The 23,639-nt window shown below is 62.7% G+C and overlaps 2 protein-coding genes across 6 annotated transcripts; both read right to left on the reverse strand.

Moving 5' to 3' along the window:
• Positions 1-171: 171 nt before the first annotated feature.
• On the reverse strand, positions 172-11,745 carry NFKB2 (nuclear factor kappa B subunit 2). 5 transcript variants are annotated; one of them, XM_075758432.1, is made up of 24 exons: positions 11,646-11,745; positions 8,413-8,608; positions 7,229-7,273; positions 6,677-6,755; positions 6,151-6,191; positions 5,967-6,065; positions 5,571-5,722; positions 4,652-4,758; positions 4,321-4,479; positions 4,120-4,224; positions 3,889-3,974; positions 3,626-3,764; positions 3,428-3,547; positions 3,139-3,321; positions 2,841-2,976; positions 2,578-2,692; positions 2,201-2,408; positions 1,941-2,110; positions 1,673-1,775; positions 1,316-1,563; positions 1,053-1,122; positions 777-949; positions 570-681; positions 172-484 (listed from the first exon to the last, which is right to left on the reverse strand). In XM_075758432.1, exons 2-24 carry the CDS (start codon positions 8,455-8,457, stop codon positions 363-365), a joined length of 2,817 nt encoding a protein of 938 aa, XP_075614547.1. In that variant the 5' UTR covers positions 8,458-8,608; positions 11,646-11,745; the 3' UTR covers positions 172-362. The 5 variants fall into 5 exon arrangements, with proteins under 5 accessions (XP_075614547.1, XP_075614548.1, XP_075614545.1 ...); XM_075758433.1 differs by lacking the exon at positions 11,646-11,745 and having other exon boundaries at positions 1,316-1,545; positions 8,413-9,619; XM_075758430.1 differs by lacking the exons at positions 8,413-8,608; positions 11,646-11,745 and adding an exon at positions 8,163-8,337.
• Positions 11,746-12,923: 1,178 nt separating this feature from the next.
• Positions 12,924-22,167, reverse strand: TMEM150A (transmembrane protein 150A). The gene is made up of 7 exons (XM_075758483.1): positions 21,647-22,167; positions 19,443-19,490; positions 17,033-17,104; positions 16,805-16,872; positions 16,540-16,667; positions 15,435-15,612; positions 12,924-13,634 (listed from the first exon to the last, which is right to left on the reverse strand). The coding sequence occupies exons 1-7, from the start codon at positions 21,724-21,726 to the stop codon at positions 13,390-13,392; spliced, it is 819 nt and encodes a 272-aa protein (XP_075614598.1). The 5' UTR covers positions 21,727-22,167; the 3' UTR covers positions 12,924-13,389.
• Positions 22,168-23,639: the final 1,472 nt, after the last annotated feature.

Below are 23,639 nucleotides of genomic sequence, written 5' to 3' on the forward strand. Positions count from 1 at the left end.
TTGTCTCTCAGTTACTGAAGTAAAACTTGCTCTTCACTTCTTGTGTGCACTGTGGTTTCTCCCCCATGGTTGGGGACAGCCCCAGCATGGAGGGATGCTGAGGAGGGGCTGGCAGCTGCCGCCTTGCTGCCAGACTCCCAGACCAGGGCTGGAGAGAGGGAGGGCAAAGGCTTATAGAAACTGTGTCCCTTTATTCAGAAGAGGGACCATTAAATAAGAGCAGAGGGGGGCAGGAGCCGGCTGCGTCCCATCCTCCTGAGTCCAGGCAGCTGGGCCCCAAGTCCAGAAGGCACTTGCGTGGGCTGGGCAGGGAAAGGGGGCGATGTGGCCCCCCCCAGATGTGTGTGGGGGCTGCTAGCCCCTCAGTGCACCTGTGGCTGCTGGCTGTGGGGCAGCTCACCCCCCGGCCCCGGCTTGAGGGCCAGCGCGGGCGCCTGCTCCTCCTCCACCGACTCACTGCCGTAGGCACTGTCTTCCTTCAGCTCTGCAAAGCAAGCCCCGGGTGCTGTCAGTGATAGGGGGTCAGGGGAACAGCATGGACACCCCCCACAGCCCCTTGCTCCACATACCTGTGCTTTGCAGCTTCTCCAGCGCCTCGGTTTTGTGGAGCATCCTCACAGCCTTGTGGAGCCCCATAGAGTCCAGTGCCTCCAGCAGCCCCCCCAGGCTGCCCCCCGCCAGCTGCAGAGAGAGGGCACTGAGCGGGGCCGGCGGCCAGACGGGAAGGGGGGACAGGGGCAGGCACTGACTGGCAGCCAGACAGGCCGGACACTGACCTCGTAACTGCGCAGGAGGCTGACACTGGGCGAGGGGGTGTCCTTGTAGGTCTCCACCAGGCTGCAGAGCCCCAGGCGCTTGGCCAGCTCGATCCAGTCCGACCCACTGCAGTCCTGGTTCAGCAGCTGCTCCAGCCCTTGCAGTTCCTCACTGTCCAGCGACAGGACCTTCCCTGCATGGGAGAGGTGCCTCCATCATGTGCTGCCCATCCCCAATGCCGGGAGGGTCCTGCCTTGCCCAGGCACAGCGCTTTTGGGGGGAGAGGAGCTGCTCACCTGGCTGGGGGGCGGTGGGCAGCTCTGCCTCGGGGCCCTGCTGGGAGGCCTGCAGCAGGATCTCCCGCACCTGCGGACGGACCCACAGACATCAGCATCCTCCAAAGCACTGGCCAACCCACCCTGGCTCCCCACGCCATGGCTCTCACTGGGTCACAGAGAGGCAGAGGCATCCTCACAGGAGCACCTCCTGGAGCTCTGCCCCATCCCTGCCATGGCCCCTGCAGAAACACTCCCAGGGGGTTTGACCCCCCCACACACACCTTCTGGCTCCGAGTCAGGTCCAGGGGCGTGTGGCAGCGGCACTGCCTGTGCACTGCCTGCCCGTGCCCCTGTGCAGGGGGCTCAGGGTTGGTGCCACGCTCCATGGCCGGGGCTGGTTCCCCCAGCTCCATGGCCAGCTCCTGCTCCTCGGGGTCAGCGTCAGTGTCACTGCTGGCCTCCGACGAGGATGGGCTCACAGGCTCGTCATTCTCGCACAGCACATCCGCCCCTGTCAGGGAAGGGTGGACTGAGCCCCCAAAAGGGCGGGTCGGCCTGGGGTGCTGGGGTCTGGTCTGTGCCCGGGCACTCCCCAGCACTGGCAGCTGGGGCTGCGGGGAGGGAGGGCAGTGCCTTACCGGCTTTGAGGAGCAGTTTGGTGAGGGTGGGGGAGCCCAGGCCAGCAGCCAGGTGCAGGGGGGTGTTCCCAGCAAAGGTCCGGCTGTTGACATCTGCTCCCAGCTATGGAAAAAGGCGTGAGGCCGTGAGGATGGGCTGCCTGGATGCTGCTCCCCTCCCTGCCCCTAGTAGCCCCAAGACCACAGGGGACTCCCATCTCGCCCAGGGCCCTGGGGAAAGCCTGCACCCCATCCCACAGCCACCAACCCACCATCCCCCCCCCCGTACCTTCTTCACCAGGTGGGTGGCCATGTTCAGGTTCTCCATCTCTACAGCCAGATGCAGTGGGGTCCTCCCACCCTGCCTCTCCACTGCATTCACATCCGCTCCCTTCCTGACCAGCAGGTCCAGGCAGGCCAAACTCTTTGCTTTCACGGCCAAGTGCACAGGCAGGAGGCCTGCAACAGGGGGAGTGGCTCAGCAGCCCTCTGGCCGAGCCCACGATGGCACCTCTGAGTTCCTACCCATTGTCTCCCAGCCCCACTTACCATGGAAATTGGGCAGGCGGAGCAGGTAAGGGGCAGCTGAGCCCAGGTGGGCCAGTAGCGTCTTCAGCATCTCTTCATCGCCAGCCTGGAGTGCCAGGTGCAGCAGGGAATTGCCATAGCGGTCCAGCAAGGTGGGGTCGGCACGGGCTTGCAGCAGGAGCTGGACCACTTGGGGCTGCTTGGTGATGACTGCCAGATGCAGCGGCGTCTGCGGGACAGCAGCAACTCCTCAGCAGCGCTCACAGGAGCAGCTAAGTCCTGCACCACTGTCCTTGCCAGCCAGCCCTCCAGCAGAAGCAACAACAGAAGCCCCTGGGGTTGGGAAACTGGAGTGAGCTCCAGGTAAAGGAGAACCAGATGTCCTGGGAAACACATACCTGCTGCAGGTTGTTGGAGATGTTGATGATCTGCTGGCTGGGGATGCTAACGACAACCTCGATCAGCTGCTTGATCACAGCCGTCTGCTCATGGATAATTGCAAGGTGCAAAGGCCTGTGGAGAGAGTGGGGATGATCCCTGGCTCAAATCCACGCCTCTCTGCATCCTCCCTGTCACCTCCCACCCCTCAGAGCCCTCATAATGGCTCTGACGGCCTACAAGGCTTCCTCACTCTTGCCCCCCAAACCCCTCATGCACTCACGTGTCCCCGTTCTCGTCCTGTGATGCAGCTAGGTGCCTCTGGACTGCCAGCAGCATGCGGGGGTCAGCGGTGACCGAGTAGTCGAGCAGGGCATGGGCATTGCGACGGGCCAGCATCCACAGCTGGGAAAGCTGGGCTGTGGGGAGAAGCAGGACGTCACCTCCAGGAATGGCAGCCCCATTCACTCTCCTGCATCCCCCTGGGCGCAGAGGAGAGCGGCACCCACCCCCCAAAGATCCCCAGCCTGTGCCCCCTCTCCTGAACGATGTCCCCCGGCCCTTGCTCCAGCTCAGCATACCATGCTTCTGCAGCTCCTTGCAGTATGTGCTCTCCGTAGGCACCTGCCTGTCGCTCCCGGCCCCCTCCGCCTCAGGGCCCTTCATCTGTACGCCCCCTTGGTAGCCCCCCACAGGGTGGGGGCCGGGTGAGTAGATGCTGTTGTAGGCCATCCCAGGGGAGTAGGGGAAGCTGAGGTTCCCACCTGCGGAGCAAGGGGGAGGACGGGTGAAGCTGGAGGGGAGCGGGGAGCCCCCAGGGCCAGGCTGCAGCCACCCAAGCTGGGAGACGGAAGAGGTGTCCCCACTCACCTCCTCCAGAGCCAAAGCCCCCAGCCCCCCCGCCGGCACCCCCCATGTGTGAGCCTCCGCCAAAGTGCTGGGGAAACTGAGGCAGGACTTTCTTGCGCTTCCTCTCCACTTCTTCCTTATCTGCAGGGAGAGAGGGGCAGTGGGTGAGAGGCAGCCCTGGCGGCGGGGGGCATGCTGGCCTGCCTGGGGGGTGCTCACCTTCCACCACGGGGTAGTAGGTGAACTGCTTGGAGTCGCTCACGTCTCCCCCCCGCTTCCGCTTTAGCTGCAGGAAGACGGTGACAGGACGGTCGATCTTGGGCTTGTGGTAGGGGGGCGTGCGGAAGACGATGGCGTACTGTGGGCAGGACAGACAGACGTGGGGTCCCACTCCTCCCCGGAGCTGGGTACGAGGCTCCATCACCCCACAGGGCACCTGCTTGCCTCTGGCGTGGTAGGTTGCCCCTTCACTTCCCCCATACCTGCTTGTGCACGTCAGTGGGGGAGAAGTCCCCAAAGGCCTGCCAGCCGTTCTCGTCATCCTCGTAGAAACGCACCTCAATGTCATCTGGGGAGAGAAGGGGCGCCTGGCACCGCCTGTCTCCCTGCCCCAGCCAGGCTCCAGGGACACAGACACGTGGCCACCCAGGGGCCCTGGATCTCTCCCGCCGCAGCCCCTCCGGAAGGTTTCAGCTGGAGGGAACAGCTTTTACCTTTCTGAACTTTATCGCACAACAAGTAGACCTCATCCCCTCCCCGCACAGAGCCTGCTGTCTTATCCATCCTCGAGATCTTCAGGTTGGAAGCTCCCGGGGACTCTGCAGAGTGAGGAGGCGTTGGAAGCTCCCGTGGCAGACAGAGCATCCCTCACCTCCTCCTGCCCCATCCCTTCCCTGGCCTGGCCCCACACTCACTGCTGTCGTGGATGGGGTCTGAGATGACAGGCTGGAGAGCCAGCGTGAAGTTCCCGCTGCTGTCACGGAGGTAGGCAGTGAAGCGCAACCGCACGATGCTCAGGTCCATCACCTTCTTCAGCTCCTTTGCCTCCAGCTCGATCTCACGCAGCTCTGCTTCTGATGGGGCAGGGAGAGATACCATCAGGTTAGGTGAGGGGATGGGGCTCCAGGTCCCCCACCTGTCACCTCCAGCCCCATGCTAACCCCAGCCCTCCAGCTGTCACCCCACAGTGGGTCTCTGCTCCTCCCCAGGGTGCAGAGTCCCACCAAGTCCCCAGGCTGCCCTCACCTGTCAGTAGATGGCTCCTGTTGCGCATCTTCTGCTGCTTCAGCTTTTCTTTCATGATCTCCATCATGTTCTTCTTGGTGACATGAAGCACACCCAGGTTGCTGAACCTGGAGGAAGAGAGGGATCCCACTGGGATCTGGGAGTGCCAGGGATGGGAGCAGATGGCCCGGGGGCCACACAGGCTCCCACGACCGGGAAGGAGCTGAGCAAAGCACAGAGTGGTGCTGCTTGGGCAGCGGGGGATCAATGTGCGTGGGGCATAAGAGGAGCAACCACACAGGACAGGAAAGGAGTCCAGAAAAGAGGTGGCTGAGGAACTCCGAGCTCCCACAGGTGCTAAGTCCAAAGGGAAGGACCAGGAGGGCTGGAGGCCAGAGGGATGCAAAGGGCACTTGGCTGAGCCAGCAGCCAGGGCTGGATTTGTAACAGCAACTGCAGCAGTAAAGTGCAGGCAGCTCTGGCCCCTCCTGTCCCACTCCAGCAGAAGACTCAGGGAAAACACCCTCTTTTCCAAATGGAGCTGCTGGGCCAGCAGTGTCAGGGCACACAGGCACCCGAGCAGTGAGGAGCCTGCCTGCTCCTGCCTCAGCAGCTGCCTGGGCAGGGAGCTGCCTGCCAGCGCTTACCAAATAATCCTGCTGGCTCAGGCTGGCTACAGAAGTCATCTGCAAAGCTGGGGAGCTGCAACCCCGAGGACAGAAGCCCAAATCAAGCTGCATGTGCCGGACCCAGAGCTGGGCAAAATGCTCGGGATAGAGCTGCACCAATGACCTTGTCTAAACCCACTCCTGGCCCCATCCAGCAAACCCCACTTCTGGATGCACTAACCCCCTTCTTCTCCCCAGTCCATAAGCTGCAGCCAGCCCCGCCAGTTCCCCCTGCATAGGCAAGAGGCCACCCTAGGTCCCCCCTCACATACTGAGCCGTCATGTCCTTGGGTCCCACGATCGCGACGCAGTTGCCGGCCTCGTTGCACTGCTTGCCCACCAGGCTGTGGGCATGCACACGGGGAGGGTCACTGTGGGTCACCAGGTCCACCTCGATCCGGGCCATCCCAGTGTAGTTGCAGATCTGTGGGGAGAAAGGAGATGGGAGTCAGGTACAACAGCCTGGGAGCCTGCAGGACTCTCCGCAAACCTGTGCTATCCCTCCCCACGGCCACCACACCTCCTGCTGCAGCCCTCCCATCCCTCCAGCGCCAGGAGACGCGCAGAGCTTAATATACAGGTCACGTCCTTCCTTCGAGGCACCCTCCCGGTGTCTGCACACACTGGCCAAAGATGCTGCCCCATCCCCTCCGCAGGGCAGCACTCACCTTGACAGTGGGATAGGTCTTGCGCCCCTTCTCGCTGGATGCTCCCGGCAGCCCCCCGTGCGAAGGGCCCTCGCAGCCATACCGAAACCGGAACCCCCGCTGCAGACACAAAGAGGGCATCAGCCAAAGGTGGCCCAAACGTGACACCATGAGAGCAGGGGGTGACAGCTACACCTGTCCTTACCTGCTTTGGCTGCTCAATGATGACAAGGTAGGGGCCTTCCACTGGAGAACAGAGAGGAGAGAAACAGAGGATAACCAAAGCACTGGTGAGTAACACTGGATAACCGAAGTGTGTGCTCCCAGTAAGGATGCTGGATATACGGGGATGGCGCTGAAGGTGAAGTGACCCCTGTCTGCCCCATGGGGTTGCTCAGGGCCCCCAGTCCCTGTGCTATCAGAGCCCAGCCAGGAGCAGCACTCAGAGTGGCAGGGAGAGGACGGAAGGGTCAGAAGATGCTCTGGCACTCAGGGAGCGTGGAGCCCCTGGGGTCACAGCCCAATCTCAGGTCCCTGGTAGGCTGAGCAGCAGGGCCAGACCAAACAGTCCCCTGGGTGGCACGGGGCAGGGATTCCCAGCCAGCCCACAGTGGGGCCAGTGGGGACACAGCCCGTGGTGCTGCTGGGAACTACGAGGTGTGAGTCAGCCTGCTGGGAAAACCCGCTGCAGCCGGGGACCCCCGGGAGGGCGCAGCCAGAGGGGCCCTTACCTGTCTCCATCAGGGGCTCCTTCTGCTCCATCATGTGGGAGCCGAAATTGAAGTCATCATAGTCAATTCCATCCAGGCACTGGGAGAGAGGAGGAAAGATGAGTGTGATGAATGTGTCGGGGCTGGAATCCCCAACCACCCTGGGGGGCAGGCACAGTCCCCATCTCCCACCTGGGGTGGGCGGCAGTCTGGCACTGACCCCCTTGCTCACCTTGGGGGAGGGAACAGGCACAGATCCCCGTCCCTCCCAGGGAAGCGGGCTGGGCAGGTGCGGACCCCTCATTGCCCACCCCTGGGACACCAGCAGACCCACTCTCCCCACCCCGGGGGCAGACGCAGACCCCCCCTTCTCCCACCCCAGTGACACCTGCAGACCTCCCATTGCCCACTCTGGGCGTGGGGCGCAGACCCCCATCTCCCACCCCGGGGGCACCCGCAGACCCCCATCTCCCACCCCACCCGTGGGTCAGGCACTGCCCCCAGCCCAGCCCCGGGGCCGGGACCAGGCAGAGACTCCCCTCCCGGGGCCGAGCCGAGCCGTGCCGCACTCACGGGCTGGAACTGCTCGTCCATGTCTGCGCGGGGCCGGCCGCCGGCCTGCGGGGAGAGCGCGGGGGTGAGCGGGGACCGGCGGCGGCAGGAAGGCACCGCCGCTCCGGAAAGTCCCTAGAAACCCCGCCGAGCCGGGAAATGACGGGACCGCGCGTCACCGCCCCGCCCCCCACCGCCGCGGCCCGGGGCTCGGCACGGCCCGGTACGGCACGGCCCGGGTCGCGGCTCGGCTCGGCACGGCGCGGGGCACAGCACGGCTCGGAGCGGGGCACGGCTCGGCACGGCCCGGGGCACGGCTGCCCTTACGCCCGCCGGCAGCTCCCCCGGCCCGGCCCGGCCCGGCCCGGGGGCGGTGGGACGCGCCGTCTCCTGGCCGCCTGGGAGTTTTGGGCTTCGGGCTCCGGGCGGGCTGGAAATCCCGGCGGCTGCCCGCCCGCCTCCCCCGGCTGCTGGCGCTTTGGGCGCTACCTGGCACCTCCGGAACGCCCGAAGGTCCCGAGTTTCCCGCCCCTGGGACTGTGGAACCATGGAGGGATTGCCCCCGCCGTCCCCAGCCGCCTGCCCCGCTTCGGGCGCCAGTCCCCGTTGACCAGCCATCACATCCTTTCCTGACAAAACCTGCAGCGCAGCATGGCTGAAACCACCCGGACGTGTGCCATAAAACCTGGCGGCAGCCCCTGGGGCTTCCCAGGTCCGTACCCTGCATCATCTCACCTTGATGATGCACCTCCCGCACAGGGATGTCTCCTCCAAGCTCCCCTGGACCCAAACAGGACCAGCTGCCCCAAAGTGCTGCCCCAAAGCCCTGTGTCTCTCCCCCTGGCCAGGAGAAGCTCTCCAGGACTCTCCAGAGCAAAGCAGGCTCATGGCACCCCCTTGCCAGGCACCCAAAGCAGTGCTTTCCTGCTCCCCTGCTGCCCAAATTTCCACTTACATAACAGCCCCTGCATCCTTCCTGTGGAGATGGACTGAGAGAGGCGTTTGCCATCCGTGTTCCCATTCCCTCTTTCTCGCTAGGAAGCATCTGGTTTCAAAGCGGGAGCAGCAGCCCCAGAGCCCCCCGTGGGAGCATCTCCCGCCGCCCTGGCACGCAGTGCCGCGTGCTCCCCGCCAACCCCAGCAAGACACTGCCAGCAGCAGGGCCCCTTCCCAACCACCCACGGCTCTCGCACCCTCCTACTCACCGGGGAGGAAGAGGCTGGTCTCAGCAACCTGTCCAGCCCCAGCATCACGGCGGGGACTGCTAGCTACCACAGCTGTGGGTCCCACTGGGGTCAAGGTCTGCCTGACTGTGGGAAACCACCAGAGACTTCTAGCAAAGGGTCAGGATCAGAGCAAAGCCTCCAGGCACACTCTCTTGCTCCACATTTCTTCTCCTCACTAAGCAATGGAAAGAAAGAAAAAAAAAAAGAAAAAAACCCACCTTATCTGACTCTGTGGTGCCCTCATACCATGAATTTCTGAATCAGTGGTTGCTGCAGGTCCCGCTCAGGGGATTTTGGGTGTGTGGGAGAAGAGGGGAAGGAAGGGGATTGTTCAACCCATGTGTGACTCATATTCTTCAGAAGCAGCAAAAAGCCTTTTCAAGGAGATTTTTCCAGCCACTCAAGTCCTCCAAAGGGGCTGCCCTGTAGCCCCAGGCCCGAGGTTTTTCCCAGCTGGTCTGCTACCTGAGCCCAGCAGCCCCTGCCCAGCCTGCCTGTGGGATGCAGCCCAGGACGTAGGGTCTGAGGGACCTGCAGGTGCAGTGGGGGATGGAAGGAGGGTGAAGGTAGAGATCTAGCACTGCAAAGGAGGTGGGACCTTCCTTCTGCCATTCTGCAGGGGCTTCCAAAAGCCTGGGAGCATGGACACGACCACCGCTGGCCTGTGGGAAGCAGCACACGCTGCCTGCTGTTGGGATCCCGCTAGACATCCTGCTGAACATCCTGCCTGGGCAGCCTCAGCCTGACACCATCAGCCAGCCACCTCATCTGCTGGCACCGATTTCCCAGAGAGGTGAAGGAGGGGACAAACATCCTTCCTCAATGTGCTTCCTCACCTCAAATCCTAACTGCTGAGCCTGGCTGGGGGAGCCCAGGGCCAAAGATGCTGGAGAACAGACTGTGTCCCTTGAAGAGAACAGCTCCCCTTCTCCAGTTCTATCAGCCCCATCACCTCTAGAGGGGTTTTCACAGCTCACTCATCACTGCCCCGGACGCTTGCAGTTGTTGCAGCAAACAGCATGACTAAGGAATGTCATGGGGTCACTCCTGCGTCTCCCCAGCCTGCACAGCTCTAGCTCACTTGGGAGGTTGCTGGCCATCTGCCTGCACATTTGCACAGTGTGCGTTAGAGGAAGCCCACCTTGCCCATTGAGCAGAGCTGGAGTGTCATTGTCCACTTCCTTGTTCCTGGAAGAGCAACCTCAGGCAACCTCAGACCTGCTCTTGAGGTAAGTAAGTCCTGCCTCCTGTGCTGAGCAGCCATGCCCCAGGACCCTGGTTTTCCCCTGGGAGTGTAGCACACACACATCCCAGAAGGGGACCCATCTCCCCTCCTGCCATCAGTAGCATCTCCTGCTCCATGGTACCCAGCACATCTGGCCTGGACCCTGGTCTTGCACACACACTGCAGTCCCCCTTTGCTGGGCTAATTCCTATCTTTAGACCTTCCTAGGGCTCAGGAAGGATTCTCCGGGCATTGCTGGGAATGGGGAGAAAGAGAAGCAGCCCAACTGCAACACACTGCCCGGAGCAGCACCAGCTCCCTGCCCCAGAGTGCAGCACTGCCATGGCACCCTTCCCGATTGGTGCAGCCCCCCCATGCCAGCCGGACTGCTTCAATTAAGGGCCAGCCGCTGGCACGTGGCACGAGTTAAAGCCATTCTTCTATGACTGCAGCTCCTTGAACGTGACCTAGTAATGCAGGTGCTATTTTCTTTCCTCCCGTGACAGCCAGCTCACTTGCAGAGCCAATGCCCTGTAGGTGGGAAAGACCCTTCTGTCCATCTGCCTGTGGCGGGAGTGTTTAGCAGCCATGGGAAAGGGTCCTCCAGAAACGCAGGAGGTGGCACGAGCACAGCTCTGCTCTGAACTGCCCTGCTGTACCGCTGACATGTTCCAGCCACCCAGCTGGCTGCTCCTCTAACATACTATTCCCTGTGCATTTTGTTTCCCCTGGGGCCTGCTAATGCCTGCAAATGAGGGCCCTAAAGACCTGACCTTGCTTTCTGCACAAATCCTGTGCTCTGCTCCATCCCAGGAGTCCCAACAGCTACTGACAAGGATCTGGCAAGAGGCTGCTGAGTCTATCTCACACAGCGTTCACAGGGACTTTGTTCTGAGACCCTTCCTGGAAACCGAGTCCTTGACCTGCAAGCACGGCAGAGAGAAATCCCCTCTCCCTGAAAACTGTCCAAGCCTTCCCCTCCCCAACAGCCTGCCCTCAAGCACCAAAGCCATTCGTTATCTCTGCATAAAATGCCTTTACTCCCATCGTGGCTATCAAGTTGGTTTTGGCAAACCCCAGCCACCCACTGATCTTCTGGTTTTCTCCTCTAGGGCCTGTAAATCAGCTGCTTTGCTGTTGTGTTATGAACCATCGGCTCCAGTTGTATATCTGTAGGCCCTCAGAAAACCCCTCTCAGCACCAGCCGGGTGTTTGCTGTCTTTCACTCTCCCTGGTTTCCACTCTGCCCGCGGTATCACTACTGTGTTGGCGTTCACAGCTCCTTTTGGGGTAGAGCTAGCTGAGTCTGCGGGTGCAGATCTCTTCCCCTCGGGGCAGGCAGCAAGCCAGCCCTGCTCACTGCGCAGGCAGGGATCAGCGTGCGGAGGGAGAGCCATGGGACAGGGCAACGCAGAAACAGGAAAACAAGCAACTTCCCCACTGGCAGAGAAACGGGCGTCAGCACCAGCGCTAGGACTTGCTTTCTCCTCCCCACGCCAAGACAGCAGATCTCTCTCCAGCCTGTATATTCCCAATATCTCTCCCAGCTAGCCCCAGAGCTGGCCAAGAGGCAGCCAAAGACTGGCGTGGCAGCCATGGCGAGTGGGAGGCCAGGAGCTGCCGAGGGCTGGCCGCTGCAGACCCCTCAGCAGGGATGGGCAGCTCTGGCACTGAAACTTTAAACCTCTCGACCAGTTCAGCTCCCTTTCCACCGGGAATCAGGACACGTGTGCACCCGTCACCCCAGCGTGCACACCCTGAGAGCTGAGGAGCTCAGCCCAGGCAGAGTGCAGGAGGCTGCTGTGCACTGGGGACAGCCAGGCTGAGCAGCGAGGCTCAGCATCTCCCCGGCGCATCCCCCCGGGCCGGGGCCGGGCACACGGATGCTTTCGGCCGAGCTGCTCTCTCCACTGATGGCAGCGGCCCCCACCCCGGGCTGCCCCCCTGCCTGCCAGCCTGCCCGGCCCGCACCGCCCCGGCCGCTTACCTTCAGCCCCAGCCCCAGCGCGGCCGCCTCGCCCCGGCCGCGGCCCCGGGAAAGTCCCGGCACGGCTCCGCCTCCCGGGGCTTCCCGGGCCCGGCTCCGCCCCGGCGGGGAGAGCGGCAGGGGGGGCCGGGGGACCCCCCGACGGGATGGGACGTGCTTGTCCAGGCTGCTGCATCCCGGGTGAAAGCGCTTGTCTCCCGCCAGCCTGACACCCGGGAGAGGGACCCCAGCCCCAAAGCCGGTCGCTGCCCCAGTCCAGCACAGTGGGGAAGGATGGTCTGCCTTGGCCTTGGTTGATTTTCACTTTTATTATTGTAAATTCACTGTTCTCTCTTTATATTTTTTTAAACATATATTAGATATAAAAGTCAGAAATGCTCCTCTTCGAACTACATATACTGGTGGATTTATAGGCCGATTTTGAAAAGGTGGGCAAATTAGTAAGCCCAACCTGATCAATGTGCACAGCAGCAGCAAATGCCCCTCTCCAGGGACAGTGGAAATCTTTTATATATATATATGTGTATATATATCTGTAGATCTATAGATACACACACATACATACACGCACACACACTCATTCATCCCTCTCTACACTCGCCCTCAGCCCCCGCAGCCCCCTGCCCGTGCGATGCCAGGCTGGGGCTTAGCCCGAGGAGGCTGGGGCTGAGCAGGACAGGCTCCCACCAGGCAGGCGCTGGGGAAGGCACAGGAGGACGGATTTGGGAGTCCCAGCAGAACAGGGCGTGCGCTTCCTCTGTTCCTACAGACAGCGCTTCCCCTTTCTGTGCCTGTCCTCCCTGGGTGGGAGGGCTGGCAGCTGAGGCGTGCGGGCTCCCCGGCAGGACAGCTTAGGCTGGCAGTGCTATGGAGGGGAAATGTGCCGCTCTGCAGACACTGTGCTTGCAGGACACCTCCGGTGTGACAGTAAACACGGAGACCCGTTTCCTAACCTAGGCGATTGCCAGGGAGCACAGGAATGCCGTGGCCCAGGAGGTGAAACCTGCCTCAGCAATTCTCCAAGCTGAACAAATGTGGGAAAGTCATCAACTGGAGGCAGGGAAGGCCCTGAGCAGCGAGAGCCCTGGCTGGGAGGGCCAGCAGGGTCCCACCGGGGCTGCTGGTGTCATCCTGCAGCAGCGTAAGGCACTACCCCCATGCAGGCAGGGAAAGACCCCCGCTGCCATCCTCACTGGGGGTGCAGAGAGACCGGCACTGCCATCACCTGCCGAGGAAGGGAAAAGGCACTCTGGGTTTTTGGCTCCTCTGACAGAGTGCCGGCCAAGCCTAAGTCTGCCCCCATGGCTGCGGAGGAGGGAGGAACAGCCATCCTCCCTCCCCAGCACACCAAGTCTTTGTAGTGAGGGGAGGGTGAGCCCCCTGCACCCCCGCATCCCTCACAGAAGGGGGCCTCTGTGTGATTGCCTACAACAGTCCCCGACTCGGACGGGGCAACCCCAGAGGCTCAGGGGCAGATCCCAGCTCTGCCGACACCAGCACCAGGCTGGCATCCCTGCAGCCCAGCCGTGACCCCAAACCCTGCGGGCAGGGAGGGGGCAGCTCCTACAGGGGACACTGGCTGCTGGAGGAGCCCTGGCCACAGCTCCCACATGCCCACGTGTGCATGCACACACACACACACAGAGGCAGCCAGGATCTTGGAGACATTCAGGACAGGGGAGTCACCAGCAGAGCCCAATTTGGTGGTCCCTGCCGTGAGCCTTGAGTCCACCCCCCGTGAGGGTCAGGCCATGGCCAGGCCCTCCACACGGCTGTGGATGTGGGCCGTGCTGGACACGCCACTTTCGCCTTTGTAACTTTTGGGGGCCCGGCTGGCTTTCAGCAGGACCAGGAAGGTGTCTGTGGAAATGGCCCCAAATTCAAAGGTGAAGGTGCCATAGAAGACCAGGACATTGATGATGAACATCCACTCGCACAGGGCAGCCACATGCTGCAGCACGAAGCTCTCCTGGATGAAGAACACACCGCCTGAGGGCATCCATGTCAAGGAAAGCACAGCTGGACCCCAACCACCCCATGGAGGACCACATCCCACTGCCACTGCTGTGTGAGCAGCCCCCTCTGCAGGAAACACACGACCACCCTTAAAACCAAGAAACTCCACATGCTTCCTCCAGTGCTGGGAGGGTCCCAGCACAGGTGAGGTGGTGGCACACGTGCCCAAACCAGCCTCAGTAAATCATGGGACTGATGCCAGGTGGGGATTTTCTGAAGAGGCTGGAGCAGGGGAAACTCGGGCTGCAGTTCTCAGGGCAAGCTGGGTGCCTGGCTGCCTCACCCTCCCCACAGCTCTCACCTCTTCCTCAAAGCAGGCTAACACTCCTCATCCTCCTGTGGGATGCAGTCAAAGTCAATAAAACTCATCAGTCCTCCATCCTCTCAGTAAGGGGATTTGGGCTGCTGTGTCCCAGCACCCCCTGTCCCTCTGTGCTGCCGGCTGGCTGACCCCGGAGAGGGGTCTTGCTCCCTCTCCTCCAGGTCCTACCACTGCCAGAGCTTCCTTATGCTTCTCTCATCCCCACTGGGGATCTCCAAGGAAGCACGCTGCCAGAGCCACCATGGGTAAAGGGAGAAGGCAGGTATATCCCCCAGCCCCCCGGGTGAAGTCTCCGGCAGTACCTCCGCCAGCAAGACCAAGATCTGGGAGAGCTGGAGAGGCAGGTACCTGACCTGTGCAAGGCAGAGCCCTCTGCTCACTCCCTCCATCCCACCAGGAGAGGTTCCAGCCCTTTCTCCACACCGTCCCCACCACAGCTCGCTGCTTTCCCACTTCCAGTCCCCAGAGCTTACAGAGCAGCATGGCCATGGCAGACAGGCACCAGTCCCGTCTTCCTTATCCTCACATGCCCTGCCGGTCCCTCCCAGCTGGCACGGCCTTGTGGCACTCCTGCCCTTCCCAGCTCCCTGCCTGCTTCCTGCCCGCCTGCCTGCGGCAGTGACAGAGCAGGACCCTCCGGCACCCCCCTCCAGGCTCCTCCCATGCTGCTCGCCCCAGCCAGACCCCAGCCAGCCTCTTTGGGACCTGTGGACACCGCAAGCTTTCTCCCCTTCCTGCCCAATAACCACCACCTTGTTTCCCAATTTATCCCTAACCTCAGTCCCAAATAAGCCCCTGGCTCTCCAGCCACACACTCAGGACCATTCTTCCAACCCTGCTCCGCCTGCTGCCGTGCCCTCCCTTCCTGGCACGGTGTTTGCAGACCTCAGGGTGCTCATCGAGCCCTCCCTTGTCCTACAGGCAGGTTGACCGGTGGGCGCTGGTGAGCCCTGGCTGGCAGAGGCACTGCCACGCGCCCGCCTGGCAGCCACACAGAGCACTTTTGTGCTCAGCTTCGGTCGTATAGGTAACTCAGATGGACTTTGCATTGCCGAGGGCTCAACATACCTTTGTCTCATTAAAAAAACCCCAAACAATTAACCAGCCCTTCCACTCTACAAAGTGTGGGGCTGGAGCCTGCAGTGGTGGCTGGGCTGGGCTGCAGCAGCTAGGGCAGGGCTGGTTCAGGGTGCCCCAGCGCACTGAGAGATGCTCACCAGTATCGCTGACCCACGCAGCCCCTGCCAGCCCAGCATGGCCCTGACACTGCTGCTCCCCCAGCCCACTCCTGCAGTGAGCTGCCCGGCCTCAGCTCCCTGCCCAGCCCCTCTCCTGGCACCATGCCATGTTGCCAGACCAAAGGATGGAGGACGTGGGGTGCGTACCCCCTGAGAGGTCCTTCCTTTGCCAGCCCATCCTGAATCTCCCCCCCGCACCCTTCAGAAGGATACTGAAGACAAGAGTGACGAAGGCCACGGCAGTGAGGATGCTACGTAAGTGGCCGGTCCAGTACTGCCCACAGGTTTTGGCCATACGGTAGGTTAGGATGGACTGCAGTAGCAGGAACAGCATGCTGGTGGGAAAGGCCACCCCCGCCCCAATGTAGTGCAGCACCTTGGCGTGATCCACCTGCAGAGGAGAGACCGTTGGCACCCTGGGATGCTGCCCCAGAACGGCTCTGCCCCAGCGGGGTGGGTTCATGCCCACACAGGGGGGTAGGCAGTGCCAGGAGTGGGTCCAGGCAGCTCGCCCCATGCCCGACTCCTGGCTAAAGAGCAGTTCTGGACTCACCAGCTGCTGCTAGGATCCCAAAGTGCTTCTGTTTCCTTCATCCATGGGGTCGTAGCTCCTGAGCCCCTTTGGCTAACAGCCCTGCTATGCCCGAGGGCATACTCGCTCCCCTTCCTGGGGGTCACAGCCCTGCCTTCAGCAGAGCTGCTGAGCCACGGCTGGGGCACAAGTGGGACTGGGGCCAGCAAAGCTTCTCCCGGGGGGCGGTGCCGGCAGCAGCCTCCTGCCAAGCACAAGGGACTGGCTGCTGCAGGCAGAGGGCAGGCAGCTGCCGGGAGCCTGGTGCCTGGCAGCGCAGGCATGGTGTGAGCGCTGCCGGCTGCCGCCAAGCCCTGGACCACTCTGGACCCTGCAAGTGCAGGCTCTGCCCAGACACATTTCCTGGCATTGCCCCCCGAGCAGCAAACATCCACGGAAGGATGCTGGGCAACGGGAGCACTGGCAGCTTGGCTGGGTCTCCTCTGCCTTGATGGTGCATCCGTGCCTGCAGAGGGTCAGGCGCCCATGGAGGGGACAGACCGTGCAGGGGGTTTCAGACAAGAGTTAAACCAGCAGCTTAATCTGGACCCTAAACTATGAGTGCACAAGTGAAGAGGAGTCCCAATACGTGGCGACTGGGCAGAGGTGAAGGAACGCACAAAGATGGGGGTTGAAACAAAACCACCACCCCAAATCCTACACTGCCGAGTGCTGCCACTGCCCTGCTCCAGCCAAGGCCCCCTCCCGCCTCCCCTGACCCCAGGGACCCCTGAGGAAATGCTTTACCTGGAAATTGCCAACCATGATGAGGCCGGCGGCGCAGACCCAGCCAGTGGCCAGCCCCAGGGTGTTGAGGAGGGACGGCCCGAGGCGCTCCAGGAGGTGGGCGTAGCGCAGCAGCCCCACCAGGATGACTGCGGAAGGGAGACACAGCCCCATCGCACGCCGCCGCCTGTACCCCCCTCCCACCCGTCCCTGCCCTGCCAGCCGGAGGGTGAGCTCCGCAGGGCACCCCGCTCCCAGCCCCCTTTCCCCAGCAGTGGGCACTTACCCATGAAGGAGCCCAGGCTGCAGATGAGGCTGAAGAAGCAGCTCTCAGGAGGCAGGGTGCCACACTTGCTGTGGGGACAAAGCAAGGCCCAGGGAGCCCTCAGCTGGGGGTCACTGGTGTGCAGTCCTTGCCCCCCAACCTAGGACATGCTCCTGGTTTGCCCCAGGGGGCTCTCAGAGCAGCTCTGACCCCCGGCTGGCCCTGTGCTCCCACCCCACAGCTGCTCACCTGACCAGGGGGATGTGGTCCAGCGTGCAGCAGGAGCCGGGGCCATCCACGCCACACGACTGGTTGTAAGTCCTGCGGGGAAGAAAAGGATGGGCTGGGAGAGCCACCCCAGTGCCCAGGACCCTCCTGCCCCTGCCCACAGCCCCTGCAAGGGCAGCCGAGCTGCCACCCAGAGAACGCAGCCTGACCCTGGGGATGTGCCTGCACCCTGGGGCCAAGCTCATCCAGGGAATGACCCACTGACCTCCCAGTCCCCTGGGAGCATCATGCCCTGGGTTTCCACAGCCTGTCCCCTGCCTGCTGGTTCTGCTGCCCACCCCGAGTCCCTGCCTGTGAGGAAGAGGCCACAGCAGGGCAGGGGGCTGCACACACCCACTGGGTGCATGGACCGGGGTGCTGGGCTCAGGAGGGGATTCTCGCAGCCTTGAGCCCTGAGCAGGAGTGGAAGCACCCATGTGCCAGCCCTGGCACACACAGCCCTGGGGTGGGAGCACAGGTGGGGCTGGGCGCGCAGCCACCAACATCTCTGGGCTTGCACAGGATGGGCAGGAACGCCGAGCTGAGCGGGAAACGGCCTCCACGGCCACGGCACCCCAGGGCAGTGCCACTCCGCCGGGGCAGGGAGGGCGGGCACGGTCTCCAGTGGGGGCTGGGAGCTGCCTGAGGGGACACACAACAGGAGCAAGCCCCCAGGCTGCCCTGAGGAGCCCAGCACAGCAGCAGGGCATCCCCCCGGGGGGCCCTTAGCAGCCCCCAGCACTGGCGGGCTGGGGCAGAGCTCTGCTGCCTGCAGCCACCAGAGCCCTGGAAGTGCCACAGACCCTGTGAGCCTGGGGAACCCAGAGCTCTTATCAGCCCCAGACACCCTCCTGTACCACAGTTGCCGCCTGCAACTGTAACCGAATTCAACCCCCCACAGGGGTATGTGCCACCTCACCCTCCTGGCTCTCCCAGGAGCTGGCACACAATTGCAGCGAGTTTTTGGGCACCCCTTTGCTGCAGCATCACCCAGGCACCCGGCACCTCTGCCTGGCATGGCTGAGCAGGGTCCCTTCCCCACCCTGCAGGCAGAGAGCCCACAGTGCTGTACCCCAAAGGGCCCCCTCAGACACCCCTAGCCCCATGCACAGACAGGAGCCGTGGGGGGGCCAGCACCGCCCTGTCCCTGGCCGAGGCGGACCATCAGCAGCCTCCAGCTGCTCAGCGAGCGCACGGTTAAAAGGGCCTTTTTGGAAAGGACTGGGCTGGGCTCTGGTGTTTTTTCAGTCTCCTCATTTACTGGTGGCTTTGTTTTCAACTGCGAAACCCCGGCAAGGCGTGGAGCCCCATGGCCTCCTCAAGGGCTGCTCTTGGGGCCGTGTTTGGTTTGGGAGGGGTTTTTTTTATTATTATTTTGTTTAAAGCGAGCAGCCCGAGGCCGGGAAGCATTATTCATCATTAAGGGCTGGCTGTGTGGCGGAGACAACCCGACACACATTCTTCCCAGGGCAGAATCAGCCATCAGGCAGGAAATGGCAGCGGGTTTTTTTTCCCCCTTCTCCTTCAAACACTCCAGCAAGAATTAAACTAACATGGAATTTTCTGGGCAGATTTTTAATAAGAAGACACAAGAAGCCAAAAACCCTGCAGAAGAAGTTGCCAAGAGAGCAAACAGGGCTTTTTTTTTCCCCAGCCCTTGCCTCTCCCACGCCTCGTCCCCCATCCCGGGGTGCTGCAGGCAGCTCAGCCTGTGGGGTGGCTGGGTGCCGCGGGGCCGTCCTGTCCCCCTGGCACTGCCAGATTTAGCCTCAAGCAAGCAAGCTTCAACCTTTTCCATGGAGACACACGGCCCTCTGTAATTCCCTGACCATTTATTTTCATACTTTCTCCATGCTGTGTTTTTTCAATGGCCTCCTTCTCCCCGCCTGGTTTGCAGCAGGGCTGGACCATTCACCGGAGCAGCCGTAACCGCAGGCGAGCCTGGGCGGGGGAGGGTGGGCGGCTTTTGATAGCCCTGCTCGGCCTTGGCATCCTCACCGCTTTGCAAACACAGGGCCCAAGCCTGCCAGCAGCACATCACCAAGCAGCTCTCCTCCCAAAAGCCCCTCGTGGGCCAGACAGGAGACACGTGTCCTGGGGCGACTGCACCCCATCACTACCACCACCATCACTGCTGGGGGAGAAGGTGGCTCTGTGCCGAACTTGATGCTCCCACCTCTCCTGCCATCTCAGCCCCCTCCCTGGGCCAGCCTGGCCACTGACCCCCCCTTTCAGCACCGTAATGGTGCAGGGGGACCTCAGGTTCCCAGTGGTCTGGCACAGCATGGCACGGTTTAAGTGAGATCGGTCTGGAGGGGGACCCAGCACTACCAGGGTCTCTAACCAAGCCAGTCGTTGGCGATGGGCCCCCACCGGCCCCCCCAGGTCTTACCAGTTGTGGACAGGGCAGATGTGGTTGTTGGAGAGCGCCATGGCGTACCTGGGGGAGAGACAACAACAGGGATTACTGCAGCCACCTGCCTTCCTGCATCCCCGCTCCCAGTCGGCACACAGGGACCAGCCACGGGAGCTGGGGGGTACAAGCCCTCGCTGCCTGCCAGGGGCCAGCACCTGCCCTGGGGTACCTCTTGGCTTTACAAAGCAGGAAAAAGAAAAGCAAGTGCCTGAGCCCAGCCCAGGCCCCGGGGAGCTCCCACTGCTGGAACCAGGTCCCCCTGCATGGTACCCTCATCCTCGCCAAGAGCTGCCTCTTGCTCCAGTTCTGTGCGGCTGCTCCTGCAGGAGGGACCTCCTTCCCATTGTGCTGCCGTGCTCCTTGGGCTCTGGGGGGGCTGCTCTGCAGCAGAGCCCCCCGCCCCGATATCAGGGCTCTCCACCAGCCTACAGCCATGCAGGGTGTCACCCGATGACCACTGAGCTCTGTTGTGCTTCCCCCAGACCCTGGCTGGCCGGCACCCGGAGCTAAAAGAAGTCTGGAAAAGTAGCTGGTGTGCTGGCAGGGCATTTTCAGCAATGAGCTCCATCAAGCATTTCACTGAGGAATCACCCCTGCACCTCGGTCAGCGTAACAAGGGGTTCATGACATACATCCTGTTCAGCTCCAGGGGGGTCTTGGCCCCATGGCACCCCCAGCCTTGCGAGGAGCCCTCCTGCCCAGCAGCCGCAGCAGCGGGCAGCCCCACACTGTTCAAATCACTGCTGCCAGCGGCCATAAACAGCTCAGGTTAAAAATAGGCCCCGAAACCGGTAAGAAAACACCTCTCCCGCCTGAGCTGGCCACGTAACAGCCAGGCTGCAAAAAGGATGATCCCAGCACAGAGGTGCCGGGGCAAAGAGCAGGACAGCTGGACGGAACCAAGGGGCAGTGCTGCCCACCCCAAGGGCTGCCCACCAAAAGCATCGCCCCCCCTGCAGACCCCTCGCCCAGCCACTTCCCAGCACAGGTCTCCCCCAAGCACCCAGATCCCATCCCAGCCCTCCTGAGAGGGGGAGAATAAGCCAAGAGAGGCACAAACAGCACCACCCTCCCCCAGCGAGATGTGCCCCCACCCACCCAGTCCCCCCCTCAAGGCTCTGATTCCCAGGCATGGCCTGCGGGGCCCATGCAACCGCCCAGCCTCACCCTGCCACTGGGCTGAAGAGGCACACAGTGTCCCCCAGGGCAGCTGCAGGACACGTGTGGGGCCAGAAAAAGGGCCCAACACCCCCCCCTCCCAGGGCAGCTCTGGCTGTGAGGACCACAAGCAGCAACTCCCACCCATGCTGTTCCAGGCTGGAGGGGCATCTGCCCCTCAGGGTCTCCCAGGGGAGATGGTCAGGGCTTCACGAGTTGTCCAGGGGAATAACTTGGAACATGAGTTCCCCACACCAGGGTCAGCATTCAGCTTCGTTGTGAAGGGGGACAGAGGGAAAGCTCACAGAGAGACCCATGTGGTATGGGATACATTTGCTCCATCCCACACCCCAGACACTCCCATCACCTATGCTGGGGCTCCCTGCACGTTTGGAAAAGTCCATCATCCAGTGCCCACCAACCCTGCAGTAGTGGCACAGGGGACTGATGGGCTGGCACAGGACAGCTCTACATGACCAGCTGAGATCCCATGGATCTCAGGACAAGGCCTGGGAAAGGGACCGGCAGGGTGGGCTAGAGCTGCTCACCCAGCTGATGCAGCCTCTTCTCCCCCAGCACAAGGGACAAATGTCCCCTGGCCCTCACATCCATCCTACCTGGGGCCAGGATGGGTGCCCATGTGCTGCTTACGGCCATGGCGCTACAGGACCTGGGCTGGTGGCATCACTCCCAAGGGCATTCCCGTGCTGCCTAAGCATCGGCCGTGCTCACGCCCGGACAGGGGCCCACAACCCCACAGGGTGTCAGGGGTGCGAGGCCAGGGAGGCACATGCCAGTGCCGCGGCAGGGGACGCAGTCACCACACAGGGTGGTCGTGGGGTGATGGGGAGGTGTGGGAGCGACTGAGCATGCATCATCTAGTTGCACCCTGCAACCCCCCCGCACTGCAGCATCCCGCAGCTTTCTCCAGCCGCCCTGCCCCACAGCGTCCCGTCCCGCAGCCCGGGTGACCCCGGCCCCGCTGCCGGAGGTGCGGCTCCGGTCCGTCCCGCGGCACTCACACGATCCACATGCCGGTGATGGTGAAGGCAGGCAGCGTGACGGGCAGGATCCCCCAGGCCGGCATTCTGGGGCCGGGCATGCCCCGCCGGGCTACGGGCGAGCGGGGCCTCCGGGGGAGCCTCCCCCCTGCCTCCTGCTGCCGGGCCGCCGCCGGGCCGCACTCCCCATGGGCGGCCGGGACGGGGCCGGGACGGCGGGCGGGCGGAGCGAGGTCCGGCCGTGCGGAGCCGCGCCGAGCCGCGCCGGGACAGCCCAGCCCGGCCCCGCCCCGCGGGCAGCGCGTCCCGCTCGGCGGGCAGGGCCCGCCCCGTCCGGCGGCGAGCGGGGACGGCCCGGGGCGCCACGTGGCGGCCGCGCTGCCGGCCTGGGGGGATGCGCCGGCACTCCCGGCCGGGCAGAGCCGGGGAAGGCAGGCAGCGGGGATGGCACGGAGCCGCTACCGTTCCGGTCCGCGAGGCAGGCGGGCTGCGGCCGGAGCAACCCCGGGAGCGCGGTCTGCTGCTGCGCCTTGTGCTCTGCAGGACACAGCCGGGGCGGAGGGACAGGATCCTGCTCGGCAAAAACAGCGCGGAGGGGACGGCAAGGCACCGCCCAGCAACAAACATCCCGTCCCCGGAGGTGCAGCCCGGAGCAGGCTTTGCCAAGGCTGAACTGGATAGCGGCAGCTGGCTGCAGGCGCTAGGGTCTACCCACGCCCCCCCCCCCAGCCACAGATGATGCTCTGTCTGCCCCAAACACCATCCCTGTGCCCACGTCCACGAGGCCGTGGGCTCCTCCAGCAAGCGTGGCCCAAAGGGCAGTGTCTCAGCCGAGGGGCAAGGCAGGAGGTACAGCACCAGGTAACAGGCAGGCACAGAAGACCTTGCTCAGTCCCCTCTTCTTCTGCATGGGAAGAGGGTTAACATGGGCTTAACTTTCCTCCTGCAGCCAAGGCCCGGTTTATGCCCCTGTGTTGACTGATCTTGCACTCTCAGTAAATGGTGACACCTTGGCTGTGCCACACACAGGTGGAGGGGACTGCAAGCCACCGCCCACACACACTGTCCTGACCTCTCCTTTCCCAGACACTTTGTACAAATGGCTCACCTAGGGATTAAATTTAGCAGCCACCCACCAACCCTGCTGCCCAGAGAAATTTCCATTTTCCTTCTGTGGAAAACTTGAGAAGAGGAAGCACGACTTCCCCTGGCAGAGCAGCCAGGCTGCTGCAAGGCCACAGCAGCCCCATTTCCCTATCAGTAACTCAGCAATTACCCACCCTCCCACTCCACTGCTGCTTGCAGGCATGTGTTTGCAAGTCCCAAAACATCCGGCGTAGCCAAAGGGTACATGCACCCTTCGGGCCCTGGAGCGGCTGGCGCAGATGAAGCCTGCAGCTTCCCCGTGCCTTCTGCAGCGAGGAGCTGCCCAGGAACAGCACCTGCCCTGGGCTGTGGGTGAGGACCTCCGGCTGCCCACCACCTTGCCTGGGGCCAGGGTGCAGCTTATGCAACTGCAGGGAGTAGTATTGCACACTGGGACTTGTAGTCTTGGGGATCTCATCTTACTACGCATTGAATCGCACTCCAGGCAGCCTCCTCGCAGGCCTAGGGTCTCTCCTTGCTGTTCACCATGTCAGTTCCCTGACTTTTCGCTGCAGGAGTTGCACTCCAGAATTTTGCTCCTGAGCTGGTCGTACTCCCAAAGTTGCCCCCTGAATTTCTGCCCGCTGGCAGACAGTGGGCCTGGCCCTCCCTCTCCCGGCAGCTCCTACAGCTGTGCGGACAGACGGTGGTGGGAACAATGCCGGCCAGGGCGGCAGGCACGGGGCCAGCGGTGCAGCTGCTGCTGCCTCCAGCAGCCTTGGTGGGGCTCAGACTGCTCCCGGGCCACAGGGCCAGCGGTACAAACCCTGCCGGGCTGCCTTCCGCCCAGGTGGAGTGAAGGAGAGGGGCACAGGATGATTTAGGCTCCCTAACAGGCGCAGATTTTTCCAGAGGAGTTCAATAGCTG

The sequence above is a fragment of the Balearica regulorum genome, chromosome 7 (genome assembly GCF_011004875.1).
Source record: "Balearica regulorum gibbericeps isolate bBalReg1 chromosome 7, bBalReg1.pri, whole genome shotgun sequence".
In the NCBI taxonomy this organism is placed as follows: Eukaryota; Metazoa; Chordata; class Aves; order Gruiformes; family Gruidae; genus Balearica; species Balearica regulorum.

What these genes read in the sequence shown, in the direction of transcription:
- NFKB2 (XM_075758430.1), bottom strand. Translation starts at nt 8,252, where the DNA reads ATGCTTCCTAGCGAGAAAGAGGGAATGGGAACACGGATGGCAAACGCC. An exon ending in TGGACGAGCAGTTCCAGCCC is followed by an intron (nt 6,756 to 7,228) that starts GTGAGTGCGGCA and finishes CCTCTCTCCCAG; the next exon opens with TGCCTGGATGGAATTGACTA. An exon ending in CCCAAGGACATGACGGCTCA is followed by an intron (nt 4,759 to 5,570) that starts GTATGTGAGGGG and finishes CTCTTCCTCCAG; the next exon opens with GTTCAGCAACCTGGGTGTGC.
- TMEM150A (XM_075758483.1), bottom strand. Translation starts at nt 21,726, where the DNA reads ATGCCCGGCCCCAGAATGCCGGCCTGGGGGATCCTGCCCGTCACGCTG. An exon ending in GACCACATCCCCCTGGTCAG is followed by an intron (nt 16,873 to 17,032) that starts GTGAGCAGCTGT and finishes TTGTCCCCACAG; the next exon opens with CAAGTGTGGCACCCTGCCTC. An exon ending in CTTCGTCACTCTTGTCTTCA is followed by an intron (nt 13,635 to 15,434) that starts GTATCCTTCTGA and finishes GGATGCCCTCAG; the next exon opens with GCGGTGTGTTCTTCATCCAG.